The sequence below is a fragment of the Coffea arabica genome, chromosome 8e (assembly GCF_036785885.1).
Source record: "Coffea arabica cultivar ET-39 chromosome 8e, Coffea Arabica ET-39 HiFi, whole genome shotgun sequence".
Lineage (NCBI taxonomy): Eukaryota > Viridiplantae > Streptophyta > Magnoliopsida > Gentianales > Rubiaceae > Coffea > Coffea arabica.
This window is the reverse complement of record NC_092324.1, coordinates 6,401,923-6,412,451: the sequence shown is the minus strand read 5'-3', so window position 1 is coordinate 6,412,451 and position 10,529 is coordinate 6,401,923. Positions and strand designations below refer to the sequence as shown.

The following is a 10,529-nucleotide window of genomic DNA, read 5'->3' as shown; positions in this document are numbered from 1 at the left end:
TTAACGTGGTGCAACCATGGCCTCCACATATGAAATCGAACAAGATTTCAAGTTGTTAAGAATCTGCAGAGTTCTGGCTGATTTATCTTTGAAACTGTACCTTTTTATATGTGTACTGTCTGCATCAACCATGAGATCACCATTCTCGAAAAATCCTAGTGGTAACAAAGAGCCATAATCTCCAATTCCTTCTATGTTGTTCAACCATGTCCAAGATTTCCACACCCCATATTCCTTCATAACCCATAACTCGAACGTATCTTTTCGCTGGACTACAGCATCCCACGGCTTGGATATAGTACACAGGTGTCCTTCACAAGTTCCCAAGGTAAAGGGCACTGGAAAGGGCAGACTCAGCCCAAGGTCCGGCAGCTCTGTGATTGCCTGGCCATTCAATGGGATGGATCTAATTTTCTCCTCCGCCAAATTGTATGACAAAACCACACTTTCATTGTGCACAGATGCCGGCCAATGAAGATGCCCGTTCACAGAAACCCCTAGTCGTTGATAAATATTAGTTGTTCCAGGAATATCTTGTATCCTTTTGCACTCGTAACGCCCACGTCTCTGAGTTATGATATAGATCGCACGTTTTTGTTGAAGATTGTCCCAATAGTAACAGCCTAAGACGATTGTATATCCACCAGTAGAAGGATTAATGCCAAATCCAGAAAGGAAATAAGGCCGCTGGCTCCCTCTGAAATTACCGCTAGTTTGCGGAGTCACAATTTGGTAGTCTCCCGTGGAGGGATTCCACAAGATTTTGCTATTAGATTTGGTACCAAGACATATTAAGCCGTTACACGAACCAAGAAGTTTAAAATCATCTGCGAAATCTGCCATCCAAGGAATCTTAATCCAGTTTTGCCTTTTTGCCTCTTGTTTAACTCTGCATGCATTGAAGTCTATCGTTGAAAGTGGGAAAGTAACAAGAACCTTGTGACATGGATTTGAGATTGATAGCTCGTTGTGGAACTTGAGGAAATCAGAGCTGGAAATTGTGTCATTCCAATACTTGCATACGCGTCTGCAAATCAATAGGGTCTTGACACGAAGCCTCAAAAAGATGTTCACCAATATGTCCCAAGAGAGATGCATTCTTGCAAGCAACTTCTGAATCTTCTGCTGCTTCAACAAGTACCAAAAGATTTATACATAAATAACTGAGATCTTAAATTCTTGTCCCCTTCCAATTCGACCTCAGGCAGAAAAAAAGTTAGGAAAGGATTCGATTTGGAAACTGAGCAGGTCATAAATATTCATGTTATTGCTTTCCACTGCATTCTAAAAAACTTTCCAAATTGAGTTACAGAGTTGCTCTTAACTAGTGCCCTAACCAGAGACATATGCCACAGGCCCGTAATTAATTGTGAAAATTAGGTGTTCCTGTAGAGAACTTTTGTACAAAAATATTTGAATTTGGGCCGAACAATATTAGAAAAACTAATAACCCTAACTTTCTTGCGTCATGTCTATGAGCTTAGGTTTGAGAGTTTGCAAAAATATAACGTAATTGCACAAAAGTTTTTGAAGATCGAACTCAAGTAGTTAGATCTATGAATCAAACTTGAGTACTTTCGAGAGCGACAAAAAATGATTGCCACTATAAATGTTCCAATACAGCATACAACAATTTGGAAGGGTTGTAATTCATCATAAATTAACTTGTAAAAATTTATAATAACGATGTAATGCTCAATTATTGTTTACCAAATACTCAATTGTGTAAGAATTACACAGCCTGATCGTAACTTCGCAATTAAAATTTTTGTTTCGTGGCTGAATAGCCACCCACCTTGTAATTAAGCTTGCAATTGTTCTTACCCTTTGTCTAGTTGTATTCCACCTATTTTATGAGCTTTTACATAATTTATGTATAAAAAAAACTATTCCAATAAATTAATATAGTGATAGTGTGCATTATATATATATATATATGTATTGTATCAGTTCTCCCCTTATTTTAGTAAATTGTCTGTTAGTGACTGGATTCTACTTATACTTTGTGTTTTGTTGATGTTTTAGGGATTTGGAATAAAAAGAGTTTAAAAAGAGTTGTTGAGAAAATTAGTTACATCGATCATTCTGTAGCTTTGGGAAAAGACCAAGAGTCCTATCGTATGTGGGAACTTTGTTTTGGATGGATGCTAATTAGTTAGAATTATGATTTTTATTCCTGCTTTTATCGAGAGGTGTAACCTATTTTTATGGGAAAAGACCAAGAGTTTTATCCTCTGTGGGAACTTTGTTTTGGATGGGAAAAGGCCAAGAGTCCTATCCTCCATGGGTACTTTGTTTTGGATGGATGCTAATTAGTTAGAATTAGGATTTTTATTCCTACTTTAACTAGGAGTGTAATCTATTTTTAATAGGATAATTTTTAGGAAATTAGGAGACATTTTTTGAATAGGAAAATCAATACATTCCCAACTCTGACCCTCATTTCATTAGATGCTAGTTAGTTAATTAGTTTTTGTCTTTTTTTTTTCTTCTCTCAAGACACAAAAATCCTCATTTTTCTTGGCTACACTTTCACCATGAGGAGTGGCAAAGCATTTCCTTCTAATCAAAAGATAAATTGAAGATTTGGTTCTACAAATAACTGTGTAATTGAATTTATTTTAAGTGTTTCTTTCATTCATTAATGTTTGTATGTTTCTTGATTTCATTGTTTATGATTATCGTGTTAGTTGAATTTCAAAGGTCCAGTATTTAATTTGACCTGATAATCTACTGCCAATTAAAATAGTTAAATTCGTAATTGTTGGAGCTGCTTTAATATTAGTGGAATTGACATTATTGGGTTGTATTAGGAAATTTATAATCTAATTTAAATAAACCCTCGTAGCGTGTTGATTTATTAGAATTGGATTTCTTCTAATTTTAAATACAATTATAAGATTAAATCCTATAATCGTACCTAGAATTATCTTTTAATCACGGAAATAATTAATGATCATATCTTAACTATCGAAATAGTAAAGAAAAATTGGTTGTCAAAACTTGTTGTCAACTATAACCAATATATCAATGGATACTGAAATTTGTCTTTGCATCAATGATGAGTTGCATGAACTATTTTTGAAGTTATTTCTATGACTAAAGTTTTAGCTATTATTGATTTAGACTTAATTAATTTTTTGAATATTTGATTTTGTTAGAGTTTAATTAATTAGTTTATTTTTCCAAAATCCCCCATTTAACTCTTGCTAAGGAAAGAAATAATTCATCCCAATTCCAATGCAGCCAATCCAATGTACAACTGTATTCTAATTTTTATATATTATGGAATAGGTCATTATTTTGATTGGCTGACAACCTGTCATACAGAAATCGAAAATGTGTAAAGCAGTTGTTAAGAAGGAAAAGCAATTGTGTTTCCCAAAACAAAAAAAAAAAAGGAAAAACATGCACATTACCTATTAGTGAATATGGAACGTTCCTTATTGTGGTGCAGAAAATACAAATGTTAATTCTTGTAAATTAAGCTGCTTAACCGCATATGCAAAATAACTAATTTGAGGAAATCCTACCCTTCAAATTGTCCCAGGAAGTACATTTTGACTCCTATGGTTATCAAAGGCATCTGCTAATTTTATTTTTATTTTTTGGTTTCTTTAGGCAGCATATGCTAATTATTTTCAATACAAGAGGGTTAGAAATATTTTAAGATTGATGCTTGTTCAATTTGCTCTTTGTATCTTCCGAAGGTATACATTGATACCCAGAAGTTGTACAAAATCAAACACTAAATTTGAAAAAGAAATCAAATTAATTATACTATAAAATTTTGATTTTACCAACTTCATTAAACGTGTGGTTATATATTCTATGCCAATCAACCCTTCCAGTTCCAAAGAAGCCAAAAGAGAAAAACGAAAAACAAAAAATGAATTCTATATTAGTTGGGACAAAATTTTGTTTACTCACCAATCTAATCTTGCGGCACTTCTTGAGTCTCATAATGAAGTAGGGATTCTCCATATTTGAGTCAAAATAACCATACCGGTTTTCTCCTTCCTCTCCTCCTCCTCCTCCTTCTCCTTCCTCTTTTTCCTCCTCCTCTTCTTCTTCTTCTTCTTCTTCACGTTCACCTTCATGAACTTCCTCTCTAAAACCTGTTTAATTTCCTTCAACAAATAGCACATCTGATATAATTCATAGTTTTCATAGTTATCGCAAATTTCTTTCAACGAAAATTATCAAGATCAATATGACATTTTCAATGAATTTTTTGTCTAGAGGAATGGACCTTTGACAGGCTTATTTCATGATGTTCATAAAATTCAATTTCTTCACTATCATCAGAGCTATAATCAGGTTCATCATCAGTGGAGCCGCTGGTTGATTTTTATACCTCAAACTTTTTTGGTTTTGGCAACAATTAGCATCATATTGTTTTACTTCCAATGTTGTTTTATCAACCAAATGAAATGCTAAGTAATCTCCAAGCCTTAAACAATGATCTTTATCAAAACTTGGCCACGGACGCTTGCAAACATGGTTATTGACCTTTCTTTTGAATTCTCACTGTCCATGAATTGTGTAGTGATCTTATTGCCTCAAATATGAGTGTATATTTTGGAGAAAATTTTTCCTTGAATTTCCTCACAAAAGCATGGGGAATTCGCTATAAAAATTCTAATATATATATAATATAAAATTCATATATGACAACTGAAAAAGAATATTTAAAGGAAAGAATATAGGTGCAATTGATATGGTGCTTACAATTTCTCTAGTGAAGTAATCTTCAATCAATGCCAAGAACTTGTTGAATCCATCATTTGGGCTCATAATTGTCAATAGTTGCTCTTGGTACTCGGTTTGGAGCCTTGAGTATTGTACAAGGACTAAAGATAGTGAAGGGATAATTACAATCTCAGTAAGAATGATCAAAACAAGCCAAAGGATAATCGCAAGAAACTGGAGGGGAAAGATAGTGAAGGCAAGAGGGATTGTGAACCAGAGGAAAGGAGAAGCAATTAAGGAAGAAACTCTTGCTGCAAGAAATGCAGTGATGATGGCCAAAAATGCAGGGTGGACTAAAATAAAAGTTCACACGGACTGCAAATCAGTAGTGAACAAGATTAATAGCTGCAATGACTATGATTACAACATTGCAACTATTTTGGAAGACATTTAGGAATTCAGAGCAAGGTTTGAAAGTTGTAGTTTCTTTTTTGTACCTAGATCAAATAACGAAATCAGCCATACCCTAGATCAATTTGCTGTAAAGCTAGTGCATGATGTAGAATGGGAACAAGATTTCCCAATATGGCTGATAGACTTAGCACAGAAGGAAATGAGGGCAGTGGCCCCTTTTTGTAATCAACTCTTGTACTATCAAGTGGTAATAGCTATATGTATAAAATTGGTAATGTTTGTTGAAAAAAAATAGAGTACTGTACAAGGATGGAATAACTAATTGATTTCTTTTCTTTTTTTTTCCTTTTCAGTTATTCTTTTGCACTTCCCAAATCTATTAATCACAAAATGAATGCACATTTTATTTTTGTTCATATATGTTGTTAATGAATGTGGACATACTTGATTGATCGATTGTGTTGTACCTTTGTACGAGAAAGTTTGAGCCTGGAATGTAATTGTTAAAGGCTTGGTCTGAAATTTGACATTTGTAATTTGGGTCGCTCAGTTGGGCTGTGCTTCTGTGAGAATATCCAATTAATAGGCCTATTCCCTGACGACCAAAACATGCAAAGCTAGAAATCAAACCTCCAAATGCAAAGTTTTGGAATAAGCCATCTTGGTTTGATCTACTTGGAGTTAAGCCCATCAACCATAACTATCTAAATGGGCCATCAGATCTCTCCTAAATAGGGGGGGGACAAAAATACCTACTAACCTGAAAATCCGTGATATTCAATTTGATTCAATCCAAAAATTAGAATATCTTATCTGTATTATTTGATCAAATCAAGAGAGAATTGGATACCTGCTTAAATACAGGGTGGGTTAGGGTCATATAATTTAAAACTCGTGGGCACCCAACCTATCCTGCATATTTATTTATTTACTTTTATATACACACTATAAAATAATATTTTTAGAGCTAAATAAATAATTTCATTGGACAAATTACATTACAAATGTGGAAGATGATAGTTTGTTGATAAGATTCATTCGTAAAGGTCATGATCTTATGTTTTTTTAAAAATATTTAATTAATGTGGAATATATATTTAAAAAAAGGTGCTACTTATTTCAAATTTTATTGATTTTCAATTCTTTTAATTTTTTTTCCTTTTTCCTCTGTTCTGTTCACATGTTTGTTTCTTGGTGGGAGACTTTTTTTTCAGAAGAAAAAGTCTTTATTAAATCTTATATGAATATGTAAAACATATAATTAAATTAGTATAAATCATTTTTTTTTTAAAAAAAACTTAAATGAGAAGTGGAGCCGGGGCAGGTATCCATTGACTCAATCCTATCTCAACGGATACCCATCGAATCAATTAAATAGTGCACAAGACGGGTACCGACTCGTGCCACCCCGTTGCTAATTGATTTTGCCCTCTCCAACCCAATCAAGAGGCCCAGCTGCAAGAATCTTATAAATGACGCAGAAACATTAGAACAGAATTTACAGGTTCAAGGGGGCAAACTATAAGCCAGCTTTTGAGGTTAACTTTGGGATTAGGTTTAATTGCTAACTTGAAAAAAGTCTGACAAAAAAAAAAGGGGGCAAACTATAAAATATATATACTCGAAGAATCCACTAAACAATCTTATACTTTATTTCTTCAAATTATAAAAAATTAGGGACTAAAACTGTATTTTTTTCAAATAAAAAAGATCAGTGCATCTTCAATTTGTGGGATCTAATTCAACATTTCTTTTTTTATTATTTGTGGTCAACCAACTAACTCAATATTATTTGGGTCAAATGGCATAGTTCTCTAACTAAATAACCAAAATTGTTTTTCAATTATTAAATGTTTTAACAAAGTCTAAACTAAATGTATCATTTAAAAGGATGCTTTTGTTCAAGTAAGAATGTTTAAATTTGATTTCGTTGTTCGTAGGGCAAAAATTTGGATTAATGTCATAATTGTTAATCTATGATGTTGTGAGTATCTGTATTTTAAACTTTAGCAAGCTTTATATATATATATGTACATATATATTAAGTAGGAAATTTTGAATCCAATACCTCCTACTTCCGCCATCTCGCATCTTACTACTCAACCCAGCCCAACCCTCTCGCTTGTATTTTTGCGGTTAAAATACATATTGTAGCTTACAAAATGCAACAAAAAAATCATTTATATAGTCAATTATCCAAATGATAATGGATTTGCCGGGTAGTAAAGACGTTTAGCTCGGTTTGGTTATCTATAGAGTAATTTGACCGAAAACCCCAAAGGAAAAAAAAAAAAAGACATGCCTTGTAATTGTTATCTTTTTAATAGATAACCCATCCAAGAACACTTCCAGGCCCTGATAATCACGGTTTAGGAACAGAAGAATTTCTTGAAAAAAATTTACATATATTACTGTATGCATAGCATAATACAACAACAAAAGAGCCAAGAAAAAGTAACAATTATAATTACAACATGGCACTAATTAATGAGAACATAAAACATTTTATCTTTTAGTTTCATTCAAATTCACCAATGAAATCTCAATACGTATTAGATGCATGAACCAGAGAGAGCGTCTGTAGCTTCAGTGATATCCAATTGGAGCTGAAAAATCCTTCAACTCATGTCCCTGGCACTGAATATCCTGAAATTTAAAGACATAGAAATCAAAAATTAAAAGTAATTCTTTACCAAATCTAAAATTGATCTAATAAAGGGAATTTTGTTAATAATATAGTACTTACTAACTTAATGATCGATAAACAAAAGAAAAAAGGGAAAGAAATTGTATAGAAAACTTACAGATGCGAAGTGGTTAATGTCTCTGTGATGTGCCTCATCAGCCCTTATAACTGTGACAACATCTTTGAGTGTTGAATCAGGTGGCAGACGCCAATAATCAATGGCAATGGCTGGTGCAGGTTTGTTTTCAAACAAACCTTTTTCCAAATCTATCAGAAATTCAGTGTAGGAATTCACTGCCTCTTCTTCAAGATATCCCGTTATGCGATGAGCAAGTTTTGGGGAGGCCAAATATGCAAGAAAGTAGCCATTGAAGAACACACCCTGCACTGCAAAAACTAGTGCTCTTTCATACCATTTTGGCTGTGATAATTCAAGAAATGTCATTAGATGCATCCTTTCATTCTCAGCTTCTTCTAGTAATGCCTTGATCCATCCTCCACTGTGCTCGAATCGGCGCAGGGATCTGAGGTGCAACAGCATCCCTCCAACCATGCCTGGCACAGCTGCTACAGTTTCTAGTAACATTGCGTGGCACATGTGACGTCTCTGCAAAAAGTTGTATAAATATAGCTGAAATCAATATGAAGCTTAGTTTTGGCAAATAATGCTTGTCTACGGTTATATAATTCAAGTATCGAGTAGTTTGATTTTGTATTTTAGTATACTCCTATAAAGCTTCCCAAAAATCAGAATGCAACCTCAAGCATTGATTCTCTTAAAGGTGCCCCTCAAATAGCCAAAAGTTTTCCAGTTCTAGTACTTCATACGGGAATGTCCCGATAGTGAAAATTATATAGTAAAAGAAACAGATCTTTTTTTTTTTTTTTTTTTTGGGAAAGAAGAAATAGATTCATTTTGAAGCTGATGAAGCTAAGTGGCAACCTTGCACTTGAACTTTGAAGGGCTAAGTTGACACAATGCTCTGCTTTGCACATAGAAATTGTAGAGTTTAATTCTTGAGGGGCTCGATTGACACATTTTTCTAATATTAGATGGGCTCGATATAGCATAATTGTATAATAATTGGAACCCGTCCAAAAATCAAAGAGAAATGATAAATAGAATTCCATTTTTTAGCCTCATTTCCCACCTTTCTATTACTAAAATGTCTAGAACACTTGCACAGAAATGTTTAAAATTTTGATTGCCAATAAAAGCAGTATCTTATGGGTTTTTTTAGCCATTTGATTAAAAAGATTGGATTGGGAGGGATGAGGCTGAAATATGGGTGAATTCATCATTTCCCACATCAATACAAAATTGTTGTAATTTAAGCCGCCTGAAATGTAGATTGGTTCTCTTAAACTGCCCCTCAAATAGCAAAAAATTTTCCAGGTTCAGAACACGTATAATAATCTTCCAAGCTTGACCCTTATGTTTAGCTAGCAAAAGGTGCAGGTTTCGAGCCAAGTTTTAGAAGTTTATGAAACAAAATGGAACTTTTGATATTTGAAGGGCTAAATTGACACAATACTATACTTTGACCACAAAAAAGTTTGGAAAAATAAAATTCAGTGGACTCGAATAACAATTTTGTACATTTTAGATGGGCTTAGCTTGAATAAACAGTTACAGTTGTTCAATCAAGTGCAATTTTAGGACATAAAATTTGTAGAATGAACTAGTATGTTTACCTGAAAGAACAAGGTGGTTGGATACTTGAGAGATTGCACAATCCAATAAGCTAATTTATCATTCAATGTGGTAGCCTCATGATGTTTCTTGACATCAATTGATGTGTCTGCTTTGTAAGTCTCCCATGGCTGTCAAATGAAACCAACTTCAAATTAAATACAAAATCTCATATTCAAACAAAATAAATTATTAAATTCCTGCTCTAAAATTCATCCTAAAAAATTGCCTTAACAACAAAAACAAATGTTAAAGCTTACCAATAGTTAATTACCAAATAACCCCTAAAGTTTGAGTAAGTTAAAAGTGAATACCAAACTTTGAAGTGTCTGCTTTGGCTGTCAAATGAAACCAATATCAAATAAAAATGCAAACTCTTATATTAAAACACAAAAATTGTGAAATTCGCATTTTAAGTTTGAGTACAAAAATGAACTAATAAAGCTTAGAAAGTGTATATTACCAAAGAACCCTAAAATTTGAGTAGATTAAAAAATGAGCTCTAAATTTATTGACCTCACAAATAATAACATATCCGACCATGGACTTGCTTGCATACATACCCTGAAACAATTCCACCTCCAAGGTGATCCATCTTCCTTGGTGATATTAGGAGGAGCCACTCCCCAGTAGCTTACTACTGCCTTATGATCAGCTTGACCTTCAGAACTGTCAACTGCCCCGGTTGGAGCTGTCGACGTCTTCTCTTCTTTCCCTACATTTGGAGCCATAGAACTCCAATTCCGAGCCCCTGGGATTGGATTCCAGATGCTGACTCCGATTCCTCTAATCCCTGAAATCTTAGAGGCTTCAGACACCATATTGCCAAATTTTGATGATGGCAAAACATGCTGTTGAAGCTGCCTCAGAAGTAGGCCAGAAAACTTCATTGCAGGTATGTTACGACTCATCTAGGAGATCGATAACGGCCTCTGAATTGAAAGAAAGAAAGTGAAACTAATGGAACCAAGAAATTTGGAAGAAGTAAAATATTTTTGGAGTTTATTAGTTAGTAAATGCAGATGATTGTTGACTGCTGGAGAT

General features: G+C 33.7%; 2 protein-coding genes across 2 annotated transcripts; both read right to left on the bottom strand.

The window, feature by feature from the left end:
• On the bottom strand, positions 1-1,098 carry LOC113704462 (F-box/kelch-repeat protein At3g06240-like). Its single transcript, XM_027226365.1, has one exon. The coding sequence runs from the start codon at positions 1,096-1,098 to the stop codon at positions 1-3; it is 1,098 nt and encodes a 365-aa protein (XP_027082166.1).
• Positions 1,099-7,490: 6,392 nt separating this feature from the next.
• On the bottom strand, positions 7,491-10,529 carry LOC113703477 (ubiquinol oxidase 2, mitochondrial-like). The gene is made up of 4 exons (XM_027224857.2): positions 10,049-10,529; positions 9,488-9,616; positions 7,911-8,399; positions 7,491-7,752 (listed from the first exon to the last, which is right to left on the bottom strand). Exons 1-4 carry the CDS (start codon positions 10,394-10,396, stop codon positions 7,693-7,695), a joined length of 1,026 nt encoding a protein of 341 aa, XP_027080658.1. The 5' UTR covers positions 10,397-10,529; the 3' UTR covers positions 7,491-7,692.